Consider the following 25,440-nt stretch of genomic DNA (forward strand, 5'->3'; position numbering starts at 1 on the left):
CAGCCTAATCCAGGAAGGAGAAAAGCTGTTCTGTCGATCCCTCGGACATGATGAGTAGGCAGGGATGTTTTTTCTCCCCCCAGCACTTTCCAGAGCCACAGAAACAGACTGCATTTCTTAAAAAGCGTCTCGGCCCTGGGGTGCATCTAAAAGGCGATACAGTGCAACAGGCATATTTTTGCCTAGAAAGCAGAACGCCACCAAGGTGGGCAGAACTACTTATAAACAAGGTTCCCTCTCCCAGGTGGAGACTGTGACTCTGGGGTGCTGCTCACAGGATGCTGCAGAACGGTGGCATCAGGATAAATGCTATTTCTATAGAAAATAAAATTCAAGATAGCCATCCTTGTCATCCTCTGCTTAAGAAAGGGATTGCTGAATTACAAAGAAGTAAAAACCTTAGCAGTTATGTGAGGAATGGATTTCAACAGAGTACTTGTTGATAGTTGGATATTGTTTTAAACTGTTAACAAAACCACTTTTTGTGTGTGTACAATTAATATATTCAAATAAGAATAAAAAAGACATTTTTGCTAATTGCTTGTGTTTGAAAGAAGTAGAGAGTATATATTGAGCTTGATTTTTTTTTTCCTTTATGGAGCAACTAAATTATGAGCTTAAAAATGTTCACTTTGTGGTAATTCGTTTCTTTGTGTTCTTTTAGTCATTGACTGATGCTCACAATTGTCTCTAGGTTTGGGGATGTATGAAACACCCCTCTTTCTGGCTCATGAGGAAGAGTCTGGTGGCCGCAGTGTTCCCACTACACCTCTCCAAGTAGCAGCCCCAGGTTGGTGCCGGACAAATGGGGACATTTTATTTTATTGGTGACATTGGACCTATTCTGGCTCAAAATTAATGAACCACAAAGGTAAATGTATTTATTTTCTTTCTTTTTAAGTGACTGTGTTTACTGAGAGTACCACGTCTGATGCTTCAGAGCATGCCTCCCAGTCTGTTCCGATGGTGACAACATCCACGGGCACTTTATCCACGACAAACGAAACAGCCGCTGGTGATGATGGAGATGAAGTGTTTGTGGAGGCAGAGTCTGAAGGGTATGATTTGTTGTGTAGTTTCTGTGTGTTGTCAATAATTGTTCTCTTGAGCAGGCAAATACATCAGAGTGTGTTCTCAGTGTTGCCCTGCTCTGGCTAAGCCAAAGCCTGTGTTTGAAAAAGCTGCCTTGTGTTCAAAATCAAAGCAGCTTCAGAATTTAGGGTTACTATGGGAGACAATTTTAAAAGGCATTATTGAAAAGTTTTTTTCATTCTAAGGAAACAAATAATTTGCTAAAAGGAGCCCATGGAGAGTTAAGTTTCAAACTGAAATCTAATTCTTATAAAATGGAAAATTTATTGTTTAATGGTCAGAAACATTGCTGGTAGAACATGGGTTTTCTGCTTAGAGCTCAAGGACTCTTTGACGATGTTTCATAAGCCAGGTCTACTGGGTACTATAAGGTAAAGAGCAGGTGTGTTTGTATTCTTTAACATTGGTACTTTTCGAGGGCAGTAAGTCCCACTGAGAATGCTAGCTGCTAATTCTCTACATGTTTTCGGGTCACTTTATATTTGTCCTACACCATTTTACTAAAATGTATCACTTTCCATCATAGAAATTAAGTTCAGAGCATGTTAACAGTAATTTGCTTAGACTATTCTACTCGTAGCCAGCTCGGGTGAGACTTGAAACCTTAACTTCCACCCCGTGCTGTTTATACCTCCCCATCTTACAGCCTCTTGGGTAAGTTCTTACCAGCAACTGTACAAATGTTTTCAGGTGATAAAGGAGGAGAGATTAGACCAGATTCAGGTTTTTACTAGCTACCGTCATGTGCTTCTTAAAGGGAGAAAGAGAAAATATAGCCACTGAATCAGGTACTCTCATACCCATAACTTGTTACTCATGGTGACTTACTGATCTGCTGTTACTAGTTGAGGCCATTGTGAATAACTCTTGAGAGTTTATCAAAGTCTAATATATTCCTTGTGAGTGTCAAGAATGTAAACATTTTTGTCAAATGGTGAAGAAGGGCTGCTGAATCAGTGGGAAAACAAAAAGCAAAATTGCAGGACATCCTAGTAAGAAAGGAGGTGAAAGGAAGACAGCTGGAGTCCTCACTCCCAGCCCCTGCTCTGCTTTCTTTATTAAAAAATGGCAATCTTTATCAGTGTCTAATTTTTACTTAAAACTAGAACTCTGGAACATTTGGGTTACTTTCTAGATTCCATTGTACGTTTTCTAATCAGCATTTATTTTCTTAGTATTAGTTCAGAGGCAGGCCTAGAAATTGATAGCCAACAGGAAGAGGAGCCTGTGCAGGCATCTGATGAGTCCGATCTCCCCTCAACCAGCCAGGACCCTCCGTCCAGCTCTTCTGTGGGTAAGGACTGTGCACATGCAGCCTGCATTTATCCCCCTTGTCTGCAGAGATGCTTACCAGAGACACAGCTTTCATGTCCACACTCCTGACTTGTAAAACACATTCCTTGATTTTTATCATTAAAAGGAGCTTATTACTGCGATATTCGGATGTTCTGGCGTTAATAGAAGCACGAAGATGGTAGATCCCCACCAGAAGAGTAGTTTACTTACATTTCATCCAGATAAACGGTGTCAGCACAGGTCCTGAAAGGTGTTTGCGTCTCCTAACTGTGCTTTTTTTTACTGTTCTGTTTTTTTCTCAGATCCTGTGACTTATTCACCTGTCTAAAGGTGCTCTTGAATTGGAGGGGTGGTTGTATTGGGAAGGAATCGAAGGAGTGTTTCCCTAGCTCTCCTGTTTGTGCCAGAGCAGCTGTGAACTGGAGGCTTGGAGGCATTTACTTCAAAACCATGCTTGAAACTTACTAATTTAAAGAGTTCTCTTCAAGTTCTTAAATTTAACTTTGGAAAGATTATGTCTTTCTTATAATAAAAGATACTTCTGTGGGCTTTCTATATAAATAGGCATCTTTTGAGTATTAACTGTGTGTCAGGCTATTGTCAAGCCTTTTACACATATTACTTGGTTCTCACAACAAGCCAGTTTGGTAGGGTCCATTCCCATATTTTAGGTATGAAGACTAAAGCATAGGAAAGTTAAATTACTTCACAGGGTCATGTAGCTAATAAGCTGTAAGCCAGGATGCAAGTTTTCCTCTGAGAGACGTTCAAAGTCGGCAAGGAGGTCATCAAGGCTGGAGCAGAGGACTGAGACTGGGAAGGTTGTGATGAAGGAAAAGCAAGTAGATCTTCATCATTGTTTTGAGTCTTGTAGAGATGGAACACAGTTGAAATTCTTCACATAGATTAATGATATGATGCTGTAGGCAGTTTGGCCATGGTGTATAAAGAGACTAAAATTTAGTAATGAGCAGAAACAGCCAAATTTGGAAGCTGTTGAAATGCAGAGTATGTGACATGAACAAGATATAGCTGTGTGGTTCGGGTGAGTTTGTTTAAATTTGAGCTGACAGGATTTACGAATGATTTGATTTGCTAATGATTTAATGTAGACAGAACTACAAGTCAGAGATGATAGGATATTTTTGGCTTCTCTGGAATCTGATTCTTTGTTACCATAATATTCCCCTGCCCCTGGCATCCTGTGTATACCAGAGAGTTGTCTTGAATAACCTCCTTAGTTGAGTGGTTGAACAAATAAACTCTTATGTTTTTTTTTTTCTCAAAGTAGATTGTATTGATATTGTGTTTTGGTTTTGTTTTGGTTTTACTGTTTGTTTCTGGTTTTGTTTGTTTGTTTGTTTGGCGACAGGGTTTCTCTGTAACCTTGGTGCCTACCCTGGAACTAGCTCTTGTAGACCAGGCTGGCCTCAAACTTAACAGAGATCCAGCTGCCTCTGCCTTCCAAGTACTGGGACTAAAGGCATGCCCCACCACCAATAGCCTTGTTTTTACTTTTTAATTGTATCAGTTTGTGTGTGTGTGTGTGTGTGATTGTTTAGTTTCCTTCCCTCTGAAGAAGCAAACTTGAATATTGAAAACAATGGGCACATCTGAATTTGTGTACTGATCTAGTAATTAATTGTAGCAGCTTTGTTGTTAAAATTGTATCTTAATGCTTTCTTTAGATACTAGCAGCAGTCAGCCGAAGCCTTTCAGAAGAGTAAGACTTCAGACAACATTGAGACAAGGCGTTCGTGGTCGTCAATTTAACAGACAGAGAGGTGAGTTCCAACATACAGATTAGTTGATGTGTGGGATAATAACATGTGCGACAAGTTTCTTATGTAAATTGTAAGGATTGATTCATAATTACATGTTATAATGTGATGCTTAACAACCAGAGAGCTTCTTTAAAGCAGTTTATTTGTCATAGGCACAAAATGAATGTGTTTTTTACATACAATTGGTATCTTATTTTATTGGATCCAAAGAAAGATTTGGAAAATCTAAAGTGTTACCATGCTGTGTATTCATTGTGCTAGCTCTACCTGTGTTCTTATGTTGTGAAGTGCTTTTTGTGCAATGAAAGTTTTGTGGCTGTTGTAGCTAGTAAAGAAATACAAGATTTTAGTATTTCCATGTTTTCTAATGTAACTCGTTAGTCTGCATTTACATCAGTACTAGTGACCCATTTATAATAACTGTTAATCAACATGGGGAATACCTTTTAATATTTATAATATCTTAGGTATTTCTGTTGACCATGAGTGATTGCCTTTTATTATTTCCTTCTCCAGGTGTAAGCCATGCAGTGGGAGGAAGAGGAGGAATAAATAGAGGGAATATTAATTAAGTGACCTGTAAACTATTAACACCTGTGAATAAGATTGGCAAATCTGTTTTAATATAATGATTGTCAAGATGAGAAGTGTTTTGTATAAATAGGTATGCTCATTTCAACATTCTTTATTAATAAAATGTATTTCAATGTCAAAATTGATCATTGTTTTCTTCATTTCATTTTGGTGACTCTTCTTTGCCCATCAATCTAAGGACAGTTGTACCAGACTTTGGAGAGAGTCTGCCCAGAACGAGTAGTAATTGCTCTTGCTGTTCTAGTTGGCACATCGATGTTATAGTATTGATCTAAATGGGAAAGAGAAATCATCTTTTTAATTAAAAAGAAGGTAAAACACTTGTTTATGTTGATTATTATATTCAAAGCAGTATCATTCAGTATCAAAAGTGATTTCACTAATTTTCTGGTGTGTGATGGAGTGATCTTTCAGCACCCTTCAGTACTATTAGGGTCAATGCTCCTTTATAGAAGAAGTATTTAAAGAACCAATTAATTTAAAAGATTTAAAAGATGATTCATTTGACTTTTATCATTTTTAAAAAACACTTTTTAGACATTCATATTATGGAATCATGGGTGGAATAATTTAGATTACTCATCTTTTGAAAGATAAGTGTCCTAGTTAAAATAGTTTAGTTAATAAAACTCCGCTCCATGACTGTCTTATTGCTCTGTAGAATCCTCAGTACTGCTGGTGATAGGAGCAAGCACTGTTTCTCTGTGCCAGGTTTCTCCTCAGCTCCTAGCTGTGCGCTGCTGTCCGTTAAAGGAGTTAGTGCCGCAGTCTCCCCTCACATTGAGTGAGCACTGGCGTGGAGTTTCTTCCTTACAGTCATGACTGTACACTTGCCATCTCCACTTAAATTATGTTTGTGCTTCCACCAGTGAGATCAACTTGGGAAGTTCCCGAAACTGTTCGCGTCCTGCTTACCTTTAGAAAAGGCATAGTAATCATAGCCGTCGGGTTTTCTAATGTTAGGCAGTGTTATTGCTGAGGTAACAACGTTTGGAAACCCTCTCCACATTGTGCTCACTTTGACTTCGTTATGGAGGAAACCTGCAGACAGAATTGTTAATAAGGTGTGTGAGATAGTTTACAGCCTTATCGCTGCATGAGCCCAGGTTCTGAATTGACTCTCTGCTATGGCATTAGCACTTCACTGTTAGGACTGTCTTGACAGTTAGAGATTTGTATACGGTGCTTGAATAAACTACTTCCTTTACCCACAAAGGAAAAACAAAGAATTAATCTTTGGTTATTACTCAGTAAGGCAAAGGGGTTTGTTTTACATCAATAAGTTTAAATTGTTAGTACTTTTTGACTAATAATCTCCATCGTGATCACAGTTCTTGATATGATGAAAACATTACCCTTGTCTTGATAAACAACTCTCATGGGCAGCGAGTAATGGACTCTGACGGTGTGTGTCTGGAAAGGTCCAACAGCACGCTCAAAGCGGCGCCTCCTGACCTGCGCTGCCTGCCCATACACCGAGTAGTTGATAGCAGGCCTCCGTCCAGTGCACTTCCTCGCGGGCTCGTGTTTATAGGTGTACTGCTGAACGTTGCCACCTGTTACATTGGGAAAGTTACATAGCAAACAAAAAAAAAGGAATTGCTTAGGATTGCCTTTACATTTTTTGGTTATTCTCATAATTATATATAGAGAGATTTTTAATAATGGCTATTGTTAATTGAATAGTTAATTGAAAAATAGTCTTGAAATACAGCAATTACTAAGACTTGAAGAACAAATGAATCCAACACATGGCCTCACACAGTCAATGATAGCATTCTTTTTGTCAGACCAACATGTCCTATGTTTCACATTGCAGGAGACCTAAATTCTTATTTTTAGCAATAAAATACCAGCATCAGTTTTTAAAAAGCAGTGTCACGTTGCCAGCCGTGTGATACAGACCTCTCTTGAAAAAGTACACGGATTCAGGCCTGTCCTTGTGCCTGGCAATTGAAAGAGCCGCCACTATCTTCCCTGTTAGTCCTCCGAAGCCTTTGACGATTTGTTTAGGATACCCGGCATCTTGTACATCATTAGTGAAGCGCCAGTACTGAGAATCCTGGTTGTTAAAAAGAGAAGATGATGTCAAAGGATTTGTAGGCATGGTTCTGGAATTCATTCTGATTTCAGTATAGGGGCGTGCACTAACTTGGTTGAATTTGAATAAGCAGATGATAAATAGTATGAAATTACTTTTGAGAGATTCATTGTTTCCAAATTGAAGGTTAAGATGAGTTAGGACAAGGTGCAACTGCATCTTTTTTTTCCAAGCAATATTTCTGTTACCTTAAAGAAGAAAGTTTTCCCTTCGCAGTTGCATCTAGTGAAAACAGTGTCAATAGGGGAAGGAATACCCCAGACTTCTGTAATCAGGCGTGGTGGGGATGGTGGTCTGAATGGATTTAGCATCCAGAAATAATGACCTAAAAATTAAAGAGACATGTCAGCCTATAGTCTGAATACTAAAATACATCTCAACAGTAAAGTATGTGATTATAAAGAAAAAATAAATCCAACATGTTAAGTGCCTGGAAGTAGAGCCAAGTGAAAAAGAGAAAATTTATTCAGATAGTTAATTTGGAGGGTTTTGAGACCATCTGTGCACACCAGGCTGACTTAAACTCAGAGATTCTACCTTCCTCCAGCTCCTGTGCGTTGGGATTAGCGTATTCCTGCACCCACCTTGATTTTCACTTGATTTGGGTTAGGTTGGTTTCTTTGTATGTGCGGACACTTGTGGGTGTATGTGGAGATCACAAAACAACTTGTGATCTCCTCCCACCATGTAGGTCCCAGAGGTCAGATCATCCGCCTTGACAGTGGGTACCTTCATCCACTGAACCATCGCAACCGCTCATTTGCCTACTTTCTCTAGAAAAGATCTCTTTGTCTTTGTGACGAATAGCTCTCTGGGTTTCAGTGTTTTTACTTTCTAGAACTAGAGTATAGCTTAATGAGTACTAAAATCTCTTAAACATTTACTATGTATGGTTTGTTTTTGTTCATACTTAACCTGTGTTCTAAGAGGGCTAAAATCTACTTAATTTGCTGTTACTCTACTTAATTTGAGGTAAGAAAAGAACAGCTTTTCTTACCTCACAATGGAGGCATACTCTTCTAAGAAAATAGGTCACGGAATGCAAATCTCTGTCATTCCTTTTAGTTTGAAATCGACACTTTGAAATCTTATCACACAAGCCTTCAGTAATTACAACTCTAGTATTTTTGTATTTGTGTCTAAATTAACCCATCCAATATTCTCATTTAGTGTAGAATCATGAGTCAGTTTCCCTTTAAAAGCACAACTCAGATTAGCTCACTGCTGACTTTGTGTTCAGGAATACCAGTACAAAACAAGAGGAAACACATTCCTGTACTGATAGCTCACCTCGAAATGCAACTAACGTCCCATTGCGCAGAGTTGTCAGTCCGTCCACTGGCTTACCATTGCACAAATTGGTCTCATCTAAAACAAATCGGGAAAAGTTAATATAGAACAGATGGGAAACGCAGTTGGTTGTTTTCAAATCCTCAACAGGATTCTGTTTCCTGTTTGCCCTTCTAAAATCTAGTAAGGTGAAAAGGAAGTGATATGGTTCCGTAATTCCTCTTCCCTAGCGTGATTCAGGAGTATTACATAACAATAATAGTGAGGTGTAAGAGGCCAGGTTGTCCTGGTCTTCATGTACATGAGCTATTTATTGCACATTTGAACTGTTTTCAGTTACTTCCCTGGGGTTGAGTTAGAAAAGGAATTTTTTTTTTCTTCTTTGCATTATGCTCTCTGAAGGATAAAGTCCTAGCTAACTAAATTATTTTGACATTCTACACCCCATTTCCGCTTACAACAGACCTGTCCAGACTTCACCAACACTACGTTTCTGACGCTAATTACCACTCAGTGTCCTGCAGACTAAGTATACTGTGCTTGTTCTTCCCCTGCACACCTGTAGGAAGCTGTCATCAAACTTGATAAGATCCCCAGTTAGAGTTCCAGACCATGGATCTCAACAACAGGAAAGTAACTGATTCTTAGTACCTGAGAGCATGGGATTGGTGCTAATGCCATGGTTGAGTGCGCCGGCCAAGTGATCAGTGCCTGGAATCAGGATGGGGGAGAGCACAGGAGGCCTGGGGATCATGAGAGGTTTTTCTTCTTCACCTTGGTCCGCATCTTCATGGTCTGGATCTACTTCAGCTGTCTCTAAGTCTGGAGTTTGCTTAGGGCTAGCAGTGGTTGGCAGCACAGCTTCTAAAGGAGTGGTATTCAATTCAGGCCCTGCCGAAGTCGTCTTCAGAGGAGATGGTGTCGTTTTTGGTTTTTTCTCTTTTTTTGTCTTTGGCTTTTTGGTAGAGGCGGGCTTCTTAGGTGCTTTGCTTGGCTTTTTGGTAGAGCTGGGCTTCTTGGGTGCTTTGGTTGGTTTCTGGGGTTTCAGAGTTGTCTTAGGAGCGTCAGGATCTTCTGATGCAGGGGTTGTTTCTTCAGGTTTGTCCGGAGTCTCTTCAGCTGGAGCAGTTACTTTGGGTGCAAGAGTTGTTTTCAGAGTGGTAATTTGGGGTGATGTGGTGTCTTGAGTTGTAGGTTTTCCTTGTGTGGTGGTGCTTGCTTCTGACTCAGTAGTCTCTTCTGGTTTAATTGTTGTCTTCTTAGGGGCAACAGTTGTAGTTTTGGGTGGGTCTTTTTCTGTTGCCTTCTCTTTAGCTGCTGTAGTCATTTCAGGTTTGCTTACCTCGGGAATCTTAGTTGGTGACACAGTGGGTTCCTTAGGACTGTCTTCAAGAGCCTTTGGTGTGGGTGCTTCAGGAAACTCAGGAGTTACTTCATCAGGAGTCTTGGGAGTTGTGGGTGCAGGCTCTTCAGAAGTGGTAGGAGCTGGTTCCTTGGGGGTGGTGGGCTCAGGCTCCTTGGGGGTCATGGGAGCTGGTTCCTTGGGGGCTGTGGGTTCAGGCTCTTTAGGGACCGTGGGAGCTGGTTCCTTGGGGACTGTGGGTTCAGGCTCTTTAGGGACCGTGGGAGCTGGTTCCTTGGGGGCTGTGGGTTCAGGCTCTTTAGGGACCGTGGGAGCTGGTTCCTTGGGGGTTGTGGGTTCAGGCTCCTTAGGGACCGTGGGAGCTGGTTCCTTGGGGACTGTGGGTTCAGGCTCTTTAGGGACCGTGGGAGCTGGTTCCTTGGGGGCTGTAGGTTCAGGCTCTTTAGGGGTCGTGGGTGCTGGTTCCTTGGGGGCAGTGGGTTCGGGCTCTTTAGGGGTCGTGGGTGCTGGTTCCTTGGGGGTAGTGGGTTCAGGCTCCTTAGGGGTTGTGGATGCTGATTCCTTAGGGGTGGTGGGAGCTGGTTCCTTGGGAGTGGTGGGTTCAGGCTCCTTAGGGGTTGTGGATGCTGATTCCTTAGGGGTGGTGGGAGCTGGTTCCTTGGGGGTCGTGAGTTCAGGCTCCTTGGAGGTTGTGGGTTCAGGCTCCTTGGGGGTGGTGGGCTCAGGTTCCTTAGGAGTCGTGGGAGCTGGTTCCTTGGGGGTCGTGGGCTCAGGCTTTTTAGTGGTCGTGGGAGCTGGCTCCTTGGGGGTGGTGGGCTCAGGCTCCTTAGGAGTCGTGGGAGCTGGTTCCTTGGGGGTCGTGGGTTCGGGCTCCTTCGGGGTTGTGGGCTCAGGCTCCTTAGGGGTCGTGGGCGCCGGTTCCTTGGGGGTGGGTTCAGGTTTTTGGGGAGTGGTAGGAGTAGGTTCCTTGGTTGTAGTTACAGGCATCTTGGTGGTAGTGGGAGCTGGTTCCTTTGTAGTAGTGGGTACTGGCTTCTTGGTGGTTGTGGGAGCTGGGTTCTTGGAGGTGGTAGGTGTAGGAGATGTGGGTGCAGCATCTTTATTCTCTGCACTCCGTATTTCTTTCGCTGAAGTAGTTTTCTCTTTTTTACTGGCGGAAGTCTGTTTATTTGTTGCACTAGTCTCCTTCGTTTCCACTACTGTCTCTTTGTTGGAAGTTGAAGCTGCTTCTTTGGAAGTCTCAGAATTAGGAGCAAGACTGGGTTTGGGACTTGCAGGTTTTGCTGCTGTAGTCTTGGGAGACGGAGTGATAGGACTGTCAGGAGCTGGGGTGAGCTTGGGTTCACCATTATCCTGTCCACTTCCAGCTTCATCTACGACTGGAGGTTCTGGATTAGGCTCCTTTTTAGGGGGAGGTTTCTTGTTATCTTTCTCTAGAGAAGGAAATAAAAGTTGTTATTTTGAATACTTTTTCTCTCTCTAATAGTAACATAAAGATCATTGACTAGGTACGTGTCAGTAGGCAAACTGCTAACCTTTAATGCGTCTGTTAATGTATGGTAAGTTTTCTGTCTTTGGAGACTTATTGAGTAAATGTGGCAAACAGATGAAACCACAAATGAAGCCCTCAATATAAATACATGGAAGACAGTAGCAGCTTGCAGCCAGCAAGGTGATCAGTGGCATAAATCCATGTCTGTGTTCATTTCCTTACCTCACTTGATCCACCAGGCCACCCACTCTCATTCCATAGTGTTCAATGTTGTCCCTTCTTCCTGGAAACTTGAGTGCAAACTCTTGTAGCTTCTTTGCACTAACTCCTATAAAGGCCTCTACTGCTGACTGAGGATTTGGCTCCACTCTTCCCAAAGGTTTCTGATGAACCTAGTTGCCATGCATAGGGCTGTTGACTGATTCTTTTCAAATGCACGCCTGAACTTGGTAGTCCCAGAAGACGTAGACAATTAGGGTGCCAGGGCAATAGACTGTACTTAAGATTCCCTACAGCAGCTGCCCCTTAGGGGAGCTAAGCAAAATGCATTTCACTGATACAAACTCTGTTTAGCAAACTTGTATTGCACTTCCATTGTGAGCAGGATTCTTTGAAGGAATTGAAGTGAGACTATCTGGCTATTAGGGTATAAGGAAGGTTATAAGAAACTGGCCACCCAGGGAGATGTTCCTCAAAATTCCAGTACTTACTATATGAGAAAGAATTTATTTTAGAATTTCAGGAAATACAAAGATCAAGTGGAATCCCTTCCCAGGAAATAATAGCCTATTCTTTAACTTGCAGAGAGAAGTGAGACTCACGACTTTAAAAGTTAGAAAAATAACAAAGATCTATATAGCAGGAATGATAATCTTGCCTTTCCCTGGAGTTTAGGAGAATGTCAAGGACTAATGTTGGGGAAACACTGAGTTTTTGTTAAAACCATAGAAGAGAAAACAAAAGCTGGAGGTAGAATGCAAAAACACAGTGATCAGCTAGACAGGAATTCTAACAGACTGCCACAAACTGTTGTCGCTACTACCAGACTCTGCATCCAGTCACTACTCCAGCATCTTCGGATTCCTGGCTGAACAGGCTGGCTTAACTGCATACCACTGAGTCTCTGTAAGGTGTCTTCATTTCCTACTTTCTAAACTGAGTGTTTCCATAGTTACACACTCCCCAGATAGCAAGATCTCAAACCATTCTATCAACACACATGACTTTTTAAAAATAATTGTTTAGCATGGCATTGATAGAGTCTTTGATCTTTATCAATTCTCAAACCTTTTGGGTTCTTCTGTAATTCTCTATTAGCTGAATTTTTGGAAGACTTGATTTTCCGAATAGTTGAAGAGGAAGAAGAGGAGGAGGAGGAGGACTCTTGATTTTCAGAAACAGAATGTTCTATAAATCAAATAAAAAATTTGATCACACCAACTGTGATTTAGAACAAAGCCAAAAAGAACTGCCGGTCCATACACAACAAGAAATGCTGACAACTGGCCTTCAAGAGTTGTAGTCTGCTGTCATTTTATGGGTAATGCAACTACTCGCTTTGTAAAGCTGTCAATCAAAAGCAAGGCACCTGAATTGATTGCATATACTAACAATATAACTTTCTCCTTATTTTCCCACACCTACTAAAAGTTAGACAATCTAATTCTATAAAAAATATAGAGAAAAAATGTTTTCATTTTTTACAGTGAGATTTGCCTCTTCTGATAAAGACCACCCATGCCCAGTTTGGTAAACAAGGGTTAAAAATATCCAAGGGTTTATATTTTAGCTGAAATTTTAGCATAAATCAAGTAAATAAACAAAAAACCATGAGCCCTCCATGGCTCAAAAGGTCACCCTCTGAGGCTATTCATATGAATAGTCCACCTACAGGTATTTCAGTTCAGAAATGTCCTGTAGTGATGTCTGTCATCTTCCTACCTTCTGTTATTTCCTCTGATTCTACAACTTTCTTAGTCTTCTTTTTTGGTGATTTGGGTGAGCGTTTGGTGGTTGATTTGATGATGGGAGATGCTCCTGGAGGCGGAGGTGCAGTCTTTGGAGGTGGTGATGTGGGATTATGCACTGAGCCAAGCAAGACAGTCGGTTAACATCAGTTTAGACTTCTCAGCAATGCTAACTGAAAAGCACGGATGCATGTGGCTTCAGGAGGAGACGCTGCTAACTGTCAGGACAGAACAGCTGTAGCCCAGCACAAAGAACTCCAGTAATTCTGAGGACACATTGCTATAAAATAGGATTCTCAAACTGTGGGAAATTATGCTAGAAAGCAGTCTCGGGAGTCACCGTTCTAAATGCTAGTCGTATGCTTCTCCGGGTGTCTACCTTTTCGATCTTGGAATATAGGCCAAACTATGGAACATTTTCCCATCTGTGAAGTGAAATGTGTATGCAGCATTGCTGAAGAGAAATGACCACCTAAAACAAGTTGTCATTCTATGAGTTTTACCCACCTTGCCGTCATCCCACAATTACAGAAGTAATACTGCACATGGATAATGGGAAAAATCATGTCAACTCTAGTATATTTTTCCTGTTTTCATATGCATTTAAGTCAAATAGTGCCAGTTTGCCCTGGGTTTTATTATAAACGTTGTGCAGGTATATTTTGAAGATTTCACACCTCCACGTTACACTTTTCCACAAATGAGTTGCCCTTCCCAAGCTAACATACACTAATGGTTTGGTGTGTGTCTCCTTTGCCTTTTACTCCCTCCTCCCACGCCTTAACATCTAAAAGGGGGGCATGGGGCAATACTGGGGATCAGAAGGAAAGAAAGGGATAGAGAGAAGAAACAGCCGTGGAGATTGGGAAGACAAGAGTTCCATCCACCGCTTTTCCCACCACCTCCTCAGAGGGGAAGACGAGTTCCTTCCACCTGCTATTCCCACCATCTCCTCAGAGGGGAAGACAAGAGTTCCATCCACCACTATTCCCACCGTCTCCTCAGAGGGGAAGACAAGAGTTCCATCCACCTGCTATTCCCACCATCTCCTCAGAGGAGAAGACAAGAGTTCCATCCACCGCTATTCCCACCACCTCCTCAGAGGGGAAGACGAGTTCCTTCCACCTGCTATTCCCACCATCTCCTCAGAGGGGAAGACAAGAGTTCCTTCCACCTGCTATTCCCACCATCTCCTCAGAGGAGAAGACAAGAGTTCCATCCACCGCTATTCCCACCGTCTCCTCAGAGGGGAAGACAAGAGTTCCATCCACCGCTATTCCCACCGTCTCCTCAGAGGGGAAGACAAGAGTTCCATCCACCACTATTCCCACCACCTCCTCAGAGGGGAAGACAAGAGTTCCATCCACCACTATTCCCACCGTCTCCTCAGAGGGGAAGACAAGAGTTCCATCCACCACTATTCCCACCACCTCCTCAGAGGGGAAGACAAGAGTTCCATCCACCACTATTCCCACCGTCTCCTCAGAGGGGAAGACAAGAGTTCCATCCACCACTATTCCCACCATCTCCTCAGAGGGGAAGACAAGAGTTCCATCCACCACTATTCCCACCGTCTCCTCAGAGCTCCTCTTCTGGATTCCAGGAACTGGGCACTGTACCTCGCCCTCTTTCTCCTCCCCCCCAGCAAGATGCCAAATTGAGTAATAGTTCTGGCGGGTACTAGTTAGTGAGCGTGGCCAAAACAGATAACAACCTTCCCGGCTTCTCTACCTATGGTAGGAGGCAACTGGGCTGATAAGACTCCTGTCAGCTCTCAAAATGTTGCAGTTTTTCGGTAGACCCCAATAACCCGTGTCTATGGCAACCCTGAAGCGACCTCGCAGTTCCCATCCTGCTTTAGTGAGGTTCCGAAGCTCTGGGTGGGCCTTGCATTTTCAGCTGGGAGCCTGACTGGCTTCCTGAAGTCTGTGAATGGACTTTCTGTGCGCTGCCTCCATTCTTTCCTCTTCCTGCCTAACCTCAGATCTACTTCGGAAGCACAGGGTCCTATGTGCAGCTCAAATGGTCTGTCCGTGTCTTCACTCAATCTCCCTACCCATCCTCTACCAAAACAACTGTGTGGTGTATTGGGGAGGTAGGGTGTTGGTTTGTTTTCTTTGTTTGGTTTTGTCTTGTCTCTTAGCCAAAATAATTATCAAAGTGGTGAGTAGATATCCATATCCCCATCCCGCTGCCTTCTGAAAGCTGCGGGATTGCTGACCTCGGGGGTTTTGAAATAAGGGTGGTGTCTCCAGTGCTTTTAGAATACTTCCTGTAAAAATATTGAAGAGTTAAGAAACAGCCCTCAACTCTGATTGAGTTACCGCCATTCTAAACATAGAAGAGGCACAGCCAAAGAAAAATATGATCTAATTATGCAAGCAATGCTTATCTCAATTTTACCTCCACTGATACATTTTGACAAAGAATGGTTAAGAACAAATATTGGAGAAGAAAGCATTCTATTATTTTATCTTGTAAGAGAAATAAGGATGGGCTGCTGTTATACTCTGAGAGGATTCCTTCAGGTTTGATGGCCAGAGAAGGTTTTTAAGTGAGACCGTCCCTTTTTATTGAATTTGTCCTGCACCAGCTTTGTGTAAAGACCACTGAGAGGACTGTAGGGATGGGCAGGCACAAATAATTAATTGAGGTACCAACTTTTTAGCAGATTTGCCTGTAGATTTAGCAACGAGTTGATTTATACAAGAAGCTGGAAGCGTTCTGCCTTTAAAAACATATACCCAGTACATTTAGGCTCGCAGCATAAAAAGCTCTAAGGACAACTGGTTCTGTGCAGGCGATCCTTTAGGTGGGGACAAGATTTAAAGTGGGAAAGACGCACCTTAGGAGATGAAAGCCTGTCCACTTAGCCCACACCCCCCCTTGCTGGTGAACTAGAGGTCATTGCGAGGTTCCTGGCGGACGGTGCTTTTCTTTGTCTTTGTAAAACCAAACTATTAGGAAGCAACTTATACATTAGTAAAAATCAAGACCTTAGATGTGTGTTAGACACCACTGAGGCCAAGGTGTGTCCTGGGCTGGCTATGCTGAGCAGCACTGGCTGGCGCCATGGTCCTTACCTTCTTCACAGAAACTCGCATAATCGTCACAGCACTTGCCAAACTCTTTACACTGGGAGTCGCAGTCACACTCCCTCCCTCGCTGGAAGGACTCGAAGCAGCGGCCTTTGCAGGAGAGCTCTGCCCAGAGCAAAACAGGCAACGTGGATTATTAGTCACAAAGCCACACTGACGCATCTTGTAGCATTTCTCTTCCGACAACTGACCTGAGTCCCAAGGGTGCACTGCTACGTCTCTTATTTGGAATTCAGAGTGCGCACATCATCTAGCCTTAAAAATTGAATTTAAAAGGATGATGTCCAAATAGAGACAGCCTAAGTCAGGGAAGAAACCTGACAAGTTGGGGCATCGTTCTTTCCCTTGTAAACTAGCAGGAGACATCCTGCTGCTGCCTGAGTCCTGTACGTGTGTAGACACAATAGAAAACTGGGGACTATCGTTAGACCAGACTGCCCTTCTTACGAGGTCCTTCATCCTCTCCTCACACCTCCAAGTCTTTGTAATAGATTTGTAGTCATTGACTCTCTCCATCTTATAACAATATAGCCCAGGAAACTAGCTGAGCAGGCCACTGTTCAGGCCCCAAATTACTTACAATGCAGAGACTTTTGAGATCAAAAACTGGGCAGAGAATAAGACTGAAAGGTTTCAGTTAATGCCATGGTGTAGACTGTGACACATGGCCTGCTGTTCCAGAGAAAACTCGGTGGAAGGTACGATGATTTAACCAAGGCCTGCTTGAACTACTTCACCCAACGCTCAGCCTTACAGCACTATCATGACCACTGCCACATGCAAATTTTAATGCACATATTAACTTTCATAAACTTTATAGTTTTTATAAACTGAATATTAAATTGGTCTGCATCTATTATAAGAAATCACCCAACTAGTGTTCAATTGAAATACCACTCATGATTCAGAACTTTTGGGCTTTGAAATTCATTAGTTAACCCTGCTATTTGTTTGATCTTTAAAATATCCTCTTTAAAAACACATTTAATGCCCAAAGTTCAAATAGCATATGTAAGTATTCTATGCCTACTGGTCTTTTCCTGAGACTATCTGAAAGGCTCAATCTCTAAGCCATCAAAAGTCAACTGTTGGCGAAGAAGTATGCCTTCCTTTTTACTCGATGCCTACCAAGTCACACTATTAAGGCCCAATTAAGACATTTTACATGCAAGCACTTGATACATATGTGCAAGTGACAAGTGCCCAGGCTACTGTCCATGACCCAACCCCAGAAATCAGAAGCTTTGGGACCATCGTTAGGTACGGTGCACTTAAACGTATATGCAAGTGAAGGAACAGGCACTTGAACAGAGGTGGAGGGAGGAGGAACAGAGCTGCTGAGGGTGCCAAAGCAGGTAAAGGAACGAACAACGGGCTTGACAGAAGACGCCCAGCTCTCAGAACGTACCTGTAGTGCAGACTCTCTTGAAATCAGGGCAGCACTCCATGTAGTGTTGGCAGTTAAAATCACAGTTGCAGGTGGCATCTCTAGAATACCCTTCCCCACATCTCCCTGCACAGCTTGGCAAGTCTAAAAGTACACAATACTAGGGTAAACACGGCCAAACCACTTAGAAAAGGGGAGGTCTACTCAGGAGGACAAAGTCATCCAAGAGGGAGAGCCTTACCCACTGGTCAATGCTGGGAATCGTGCGCAGCGATGGGCCTAGCTGATACCGGGGTGAGCCTTTGTGTGGCCTTAGTCATGTCATTTTATTCGTCACGAGACTGAAGTGATAAATGTACCATGGAAGCTAAGTAATGCTTCCACGAGGAGCAATAATCCTGGGGGGAAGGGGGCCATTACAGCTGCAGCTGTCTTCTATTGTGATTGTGGGTGGCCATTTTTTGAGCAGCTCTGTGGCAGATACTGAGCCATACATTCTCTCCAAAGCTTAGGAAAATGTTTCCAAGAAAGTAGCCGTATCTAAGATTAAATAGGGCGACCGACATGGGTGGTGGTGCATGCTTTTAATCCCAGCACTTGGGAGACAGAGGCAGGGAAATCTCTGTGAGTTCAAGGCCAGGCTGGTCTACAGAGAGAGTCCTAGGCCACACAGAGAAATCCTTTCTCAAAAAAACAAAAAAAAAACAAATTTTAATAACTTGCCCAGTGACATACAGCTAGTTACTATATGTATATGCAAATATATATATGTGTGTATATAATATATATACTAATATATATCCCTTATTTGCATAACCCCTTTACTTTTATAAATGCCCTGATTTGGGATAATCAATTATATAGTCATCCTAAACAGATAGTCCATTTCAAGCTCACACTCATATATGTGAATTTGAAGCATGAGCCTTCTCCACTAATTGCACTGCCTCTCACTCTCAGTGGTGAACCTAGAACAGGCGAGCGCAGACTCTTCCAAGTGCTCTCTGTCAACAGGAATAAGCGAGAACGAAAGAAGATCTGGGTGTGGATCTAAAGGTCACGAACTGAGTGTTTGTGATGGGATGGAATAATTAGCCTCAAATATTTCTAAGCACCATTTGAGAGATAACACTGTGAAATCCTCCCCAGGAGATAACAGCATGAATGTAACAAAGGAATCCACTTCTGGAATGGCCTAATCTGTAGGGGGATATCGAAATACACTGAAAAAAAAATCTCAAGAGAATCCAGGAAAGTTAAGTTTTAATACACATATATATAAGAAACAATAAAGAGTAGGATAACTTGTAGAATGGTTGCTTACATACATATGTGCACAATACACACAAAAATGCATATATAGTGTATGTATATAAATACATATATTATATATAAAGGGAAAAGAATGAGAAGAGGTTGAGAAGGCAAGAAAAGCAGACAAAACAACATCAAAAGATTATTCTTATACACTTAGATTTCTAGAACAAATGCACTTATTTTTTATAGATGGTCTATTATAGCCTCATGTTAATTGCTATTTATTTAAACCGTGTGTGTGTGTGCGTGCATGTGTGGTGTGTGATACATGTATGTGTGTGTGCACATGTGGAGGCCAGAGGTTGATGCCAGACTTTCTCCATCACTTTCCGCCTTATTTTCTTGGCTAGGATCTCTCATTGAGCCTGGAGCTTGCGGGGCTAGTCTGCTTGGCTAGTGAGTTCCAGGGTCAGCCTGTCTTGGCTCCCAGAGCTAGGGTTGCAGACGCCTACTGCTGTGCCTAGCTTTCCACGCAGGTGCTGAGGATCTGAAGTTCCGTTCTCATGTTGTGCATCAGACAGTTTGCCACCAAGCCATCATCTCCCCGTTCCACTGATTATAATTATACTTATAAGTTTATTTATTTAAAAAGAACTTTCAATAGATAAGCATTGTTTCCGAAAGAAAAGGGATGGCTTAGGAGGCACCCAGTGTTGAGTCTTAATACCAAATGAGGAAACTGAAGGGCCTGAGACAGGGAGTGTGGCCATCACTCCTCACTCAGCATTTAGGTTTGATTTCGGGGTTTGTCCTCCTTGTCTTATCTGGGTGACTCTGAAAACATGCCTGAGCAAGCAAGCAGTCATCTCTCGTGTTCAGACTCAATGAAAAATGTTAGACATTTCACTAGAAAGGTCTATTTTAAAAATAAAACTTCACTGTAATAATCATGGATATTGATTTTCTTCTCTCATGCTGTATATGTTGAAGGGAAAAGCTAAAGTTACATATTGCTATGGCTAAACAGCTTCAGTCTCATGCAGTGGACTCTCGACTATGACTATGCTGAGTGTACACCAAGGGCTTCTATAGGAATAACCTACTATTTGCCTAGGACAGACTCTGAAGAACTGAACAATGTTATAAGAAATAGCACTCAGCTCTGTACAAGCCCATAATGGGGTGGATTGCCCTTGGAAGGAAGAGAGTATTTAAGGCTCATAAAATTCCACTAGAAACACTGTAAATGTACCTTATAATATGCTATCTATGCTGACATGATGATCAAGTAAGTTATTTATAATGATTCATTTGATGTGAAAGATTAGTTAAATCTGTCAACATGCCAGCAAATGTTATTTAAATGTTATATTTTCATTTCTTTTGATGGTCTTGTGTAGCTCTGGCATAGTTTTGCTACATAAATGTCTGATTTTTCTTTAATTTTGGAGGAAACAGAATAAGGATGCTATTCTATCAAAATTTAGAACTCCCTCAAAGCTCTTACAGTGCCAGAGGAAGAGGTGAGAATTCCAAAACACACAAATATACTGTGTGTGTTTCAACTTTAGGGTTGCAAATTGTTCGACTCAAGCAAATATATATTTTTCTAAATATATTTTCTTGTTGTTGTCACAAAGCCCCACTGGGGGCTTAGCAACAATGGCTGGACAGAAGCATTTTGTGATGGTGATGTTACCTTGAGATGAAACTTGATGAATCAAGAAGGCAGGGAGCAGCAGCGACAAGCAGATGGGAAGTATTTTCCACCCCATGACAGGTCTCCAATGCGACACCCTTGCCTGAAATAAAAAGAAAAGCGTCAGAAACCTGCTCTTTCATCTTACTACTGCATAATGTGTGCGGCGTGCACAGCATCCAGAAACTTTCCAAACATAAGTCAATAATAATCCACTCCATCCTTAAAACAGAACTTCTGAGAAATCAGCTTGAATTCCTAAGAAAGTAGTTGATCATCATGTTTAATATGACACAGAACAAGACAACTCAATTAAATTACCAACCACTATAGCACCCCAGAATAATAGCAGAAAAATAGACTTATTTTATAACTCTGTTGGAGGAGTCATCTGTACTTACAGCGCAAGGCTTAAATCATGTCCTGGAGATAAAATGACCAGCTTCAATAAAAATTGAGATTAACAAGAGCAATAGATCTTCCAACTTTCACTTAGCTCAATATAAATTCATAGGCTTCCAACAAGTACCTCGCATGGTTACGGTTCTTTTCTAAACTGTCTAACTACTGTCCCTTTTCAAACACATTTAGTGAAGACATACTTAACACTACAAAAAAGCAGGTTAACCTTGACACTTACCTGAAAAAGGAGAGATGAATTTCTCCACTGTTGCTGGAAGTCTTATATACCGGTGCAAATGGATTGGGATGAACCAATTAGTCCAAAGGTTAAGCAAAATCAACAGTGACAACCTATGAAATCAAGCTTTCCTCATTTGTTGGCCAGGGGCCCAGACGACTAGACTTAGGCAACATCTGGAAAACACTCCCATTAAGAAAAATGACTACTACAAAATAAAGTTAGATTTATTGGCCAAAACACATTTCTAATTTCTAAGTGAAGTGGACAAACTGTTCCGAGATGGTAAATCACTTTGGAAGCCTTTGACTAGAGTGCAAAGCAGCAATTCTGAAATGCCCAAGCTTGTACCATTTCTTCTTTTCTTGCCAGTTAAATCCAGAAAAGTTGCTTTGGATATATTTGTAATGTAAGCTTGGGATGAAAAGATCATGACCTTATTCCGATAATGTAGCATCCTCTTCTTCCTTTTTGAATTCCTATTTTTGTGGGGCACAGAAAATATGCTGTCAGTTCACCTTAAGGTAAAATACCCACAGTGTGGATTTTCAGGTTTCAGTGCCATGAAAAAGCTTGCATTAAAAACACTACTGAGAATCTGGCACAAATTAAGTATGTCTTCATCTGCCTGTAGTCCCATGTCTTGGGAAGCCAAAGAAAGAGGATCACAAGCATAGGCATTGGAGACCAGACTGAACATCACAGTTGGACTCTGGCTCAAAAATAAATAAACAGATAAACAAACATAAACTGGAAACTGTATTGGTATTTACCATGGCCCTTTTATTTGAAACCCACAGCGTTTAGAAGATGTCTTTTATGTTCCCAGTGTAGTTTCCCTGCCACAGTAAATATAAACCACCAGCCTTCCTGTTCAGCTGGAAGTTTTACCCCACTTTCATAAGAAAAGTTCTTGTTCAGATCTCCCCTAAGTTCTCATCTATGTCTCAACACCTTCAAAAAACTTGTTCATGCCAACAACTCAAGTCACATCTAGGATTATAGTCAATAGATGTGCTGTATTTTAACACCGACAGACAAGGACTTCCTTAAGAATATGTCTTAATTCTACTGCCAACATACAATGTAATGCTTCACCAAGATGCCGTGTACAAAACACGTTTGGTGAAGCATACTGTTCTTGTCCGAATTCTGCCATGTATTGTATATTTAGCAGGTGCTACATTTTATACATAAGAAGATAAAATGATGAATGAGGGATGTGTGACCATCCTCAGAACCCAGGACTTGGCGTTCAAGTTCCATCTTGTTTCTGTTATATCCCACCCTTGAGTAAACCCATCCCTTCAGTATGGAGTAACTGTATTATATTTTAATCCTTCATACTTACATATGCCTATTTCTCAGGTGACTATGTGGAGACAATAGAGAGGCTGTCTGCCCAACTCTTGGGGCTCTCCCACTGGCACCACCTCACAGTGCACAGCATGAGTCCCGTTAGATAGGCTGGCTGCATCAATCACAGCTGAAATGGCTGAGAGGGGGGGATTGAACTGTGTAGGATCAGTGTTTCCTCCTCATGGAGACTTGGAGTTCGAATATAGAGATTACAAGTCTTTATGCCAAGAGAGATCTGTGATGTGTGAATTTTTGCTCATGTTCTAAAGAAAGTTCTTCAGACAAAAATTGATGTAAATGAACGAAGCTACTACAAGGGGAAGATTTCCGGAAACCTTCTAGGTCCTGGATAGATTGTGTTCCTCAAACTCAAAATCTTGTTCTGTATTTATGGTAAATTTCTCCTCTGGAGATGAGCTACCAAACAAGCTTCCTACTTTAAATCATTAATAAAGTCATATTTTATACATAAAAGCTCCTGTTGGGTGGAATTGAACTGAAATATTTTGCTTCTTATACTTTCCGAAGTCAAGATTAAGATCTCGATTATGCTCTGATTTGTGCCTTTTAAACTCTCTGTATATCATCCTCCTTTATATGAATCTGGTAGTGGTGATAAATCACATTTTATCGGTGTGTGGTTTTTGTGTCTGTGCACACACAAGAAGGCTAGAGAAAGACATCACGTGTTCTGCTCAGTCCCTCTGCCTTATTCCCTTTAGACAGGTCTCCCACTGAACCTGGTGCTTAACTGTAGGCCAACAAACCCCAAAGATTCTTCTGTTTCTGGTACTTACAGAACCAGGGCTACCAGCTTATAGATGATTAAGCCCAGCTTTGGGAGGGGGGGGAGGGCCTCTGGCAATTTGAACTTGAGTTCTTATGTTTATATGGCAAACATTTTTACCCATTGAGCTTATGTTTATATGGCATAAGCATATGTTCTTACTCATTGAGCTATCTCTCTAGCCCCAGCAAATGATATTTTAAAATTAATTGAATAATATATACTTGTTCTTAAGCTCAAGTTCTAAGCTTCCCAAACTGACAAAGAAAACACGTATACACACATATTCATAACCAGTGTAAGCTATAACTTTAAACATATCCATTAATGTATTATTATTACCAATGAAATTTTTCATATGCGTCAAAAGTGAAAAACTATTAAATGCCAAGATTATATTTACCTAGCTCTATTTACCTTTGATTCAGCTAATTTTATTGGATATTGAGGCTCTCTGGGTTAAGTTCACTCTTGGAGTAGAGAAACATGTTTATCCATCAACTCTTGTTATATTCTGCAAGCTTTGGCACACTTATACGTCTTTCTTACACAGCAATTGTCCTGATTCTTTATAACCTTTCCCTTTGAGATTTCATTCCTCATTAAAAGCATTTTGCTACTCTTCATTTCAATCTCACTTAACTGGAATACAAGTTATTCCGGAATTGGTTTTTGATGTGGAACGCAGGGAAGACGGGAGTCAAGAACAATGGAGAGGACATAAATGACGCTGCATCGTGGCCCTTTCCCAAGGGCTGCTTTCCACACGAGAACCCTCCTGAGCATCATTTTCTACACTTGATACTGGCACAAAGTAGCACAGTGACACCTTCCGAGAACGCTCAGGGTGTCTTCTCTGTGCCTGATTGTCTCATAAGCTGCTCTTCTGTTCACTCTTATGTCGCCAACCCTGCCGCTAGCTGTCACCTTGTCCTGCAGCCAGCCTGTCTGTGCCTTATGGCTTCCCTCCACCTTTCCACAACTTTGATGCTCTTTCTTCTAGCAGCAGCCCAGGAAAAAGTGAAGCATGCCAGGGGGGACTACAGATGCTCACTTGTTCTTCACTGCCAAGGTCTACGTGTGATCAGTGTCTCCTTGAGGTGAAATAACTCGTCCCTCTCAGATGGAATAGAGATCCACAGCTTGGGACTCTTCTGTCTAATCTGCTCAAGGCATCAACACACACTAGAAAGGAATGTGTGTGTGCACGCGCATGTATGCACATACATACACGCATGTGTATTTTCCTGGATGCTTGATCAAAAGCCTAACCATTAGCTCAGTGTTTCCAAATTTGTTTTGGAGATCCATCTTTTCTAGCTTTACCTCTAGAGATTACACTCCAGTTTCCCGTTCAGGTAGGTGTGACCTCATGGCTGTGTTTACTTTGATGAAATAGCAATAGGAATGATTTGCACACTTACCATCTGTTTCCTAACAAGACATTGCCTGCCCAGCCTCCTCTTTTTCTCCTTTCTTGTACACTGGATGGCAGAGAACAGCCGTGGCCATGCGAAAAAAAGGGAGGAGGGCAGCGGTAGTCTATGTGAGACTTACATGCTGTATAAGTTACTACAAAATCCACCTTGTTTGAAGAAATTTAATTGAAGGTCCTTCTAAAATATTCCAACACAGAAATCATAAATTCCCAGTGTTTATAAAGATTAGATTTATATTATGCTAAAGAATGAAAGGCTTGGGGACAGGAGAAATGGCTCAGTGGTTAACAGCATTGCCTGCTCTTCCAAAGGTCCTGAGTTCAATTCCCAGCAACCACATGGTGGCTCACAACCATCTGTAATGAGGTCTGGTGCCCTCTTCTGGCCTGCAGACATACACACAGACAGAATATTGTATACATAATATATAATATTGTATATATATATATATATATATATATATATATATATGAAAGGCTTGTAATAAAGTGCTGACACGGGAAATGGAGATACACACTGCTTACTGCAGAGAACACGACTGTGAATGCTAAAGATGCCAAGAATCCATGCAGAGCTGTGAAAAACTAATGAGTAAGCTGAGCAAGGTCCTAAGACATAAGAATAAGAGCCAGGCTGAGGACTTATTAATGAATTAACAGATGGGCATAAATAAAGATGATTGAACTTTCTTAGAATAAATGGTTCATGCTCTGAACTCGCTGAGTTATTCATTTTCTTTTTATGTCTTAAAAGTAGTTTGTTTCTTTTAAAGTCTATGTGTGCTTTGCTAGCTTG

At 41.6% G+C, this 25,440-nt stretch overlaps 2 protein-coding genes across 3 annotated transcripts in view; one reads left to right on the forward strand and one right to left on the reverse strand.

Annotated features, from left to right (window-relative positions):
- Nucleotides 1-4,887, forward strand: part of Tpr (translocated promoter region, nuclear basket protein) — a 57,773-nt gene extending 52,886 nt beyond the window's left edge. The window contains exons 48-52 of the mRNA XM_075988189.1: nt 695-790; nt 902-1,058; nt 2,268-2,386; nt 4,077-4,172; nt 4,689-4,887. Of these exons, the coding sequence (XP_075844304.1) occupies nt 695-790; nt 902-1,058; nt 2,268-2,386; nt 4,077-4,172; nt 4,689-4,744 (524 nt within the window). The 3' untranslated portion in view covers nt 4,745-4,887. The remainder of the gene's footprint in view (nt 1-694; nt 791-901; nt 1,059-2,267; nt 2,387-4,076; nt 4,173-4,688) is intronic.
- Prg4 (proteoglycan 4) lies at nt 4,842-21,079 on the reverse strand. Of its 2 annotated transcripts, XM_075988190.1 has the most exons (11): nt 21,061-21,079; nt 20,421-20,523; nt 17,486-17,608; nt 16,063-16,182; nt 8,809-10,953; nt 8,158-8,235; nt 7,056-7,192; nt 6,672-6,828; nt 6,122-6,322; nt 5,682-5,807; nt 4,842-5,037 (listed from the first exon to the last, which is right to left on the reverse strand). In XM_075988190.1, exons 2-11 carry the CDS (start codon nt 20,494-20,496, stop codon nt 4,940-4,942), a joined length of 3,261 nt encoding a protein of 1,086 aa, XP_075844305.1. In that variant the 5' UTR covers nt 20,497-20,523; nt 21,061-21,079; the 3' UTR covers nt 4,842-4,939. The 2 variants fall into 2 exon arrangements, with proteins under 2 accessions (XP_075844305.1, XP_075844307.1); XM_075988192.1 differs by lacking the exons at nt 17,486-17,608; nt 21,061-21,079.
- Nucleotides 21,080-25,440: the final 4,361 nt, after the last annotated feature.

This window comes from Microtus pennsylvanicus, chromosome 10, assembly GCF_037038515.1.
Source record: "Microtus pennsylvanicus isolate mMicPen1 chromosome 10, mMicPen1.hap1, whole genome shotgun sequence".
Lineage (NCBI taxonomy): Eukaryota > Metazoa > Chordata > Mammalia > Rodentia > Cricetidae > Microtus > Microtus pennsylvanicus.

Coding starts and splice junctions, on each gene's coding strand:
- Prg4 (XM_075988190.1), bottom strand. CDS start 20,496: ATGGGGTGGAAAATACTTCCCATCTGCTTGTCGCTGCTGCTCCCTGCC. Junction 10,954..16,062: donor TGCGAGTTTCTGTGAAGAAG/GTAAGGACCATG, acceptor TTCCTTCTCTAG/AGAAAGATAACAAGAAACCT. Junction 6,829..7,055: donor GGAAAACTTTCTTCTTTAAG/GTAACAGAAATA, acceptor TTTAACAACCAG/GATTCTCAGTACTGGCGCTT.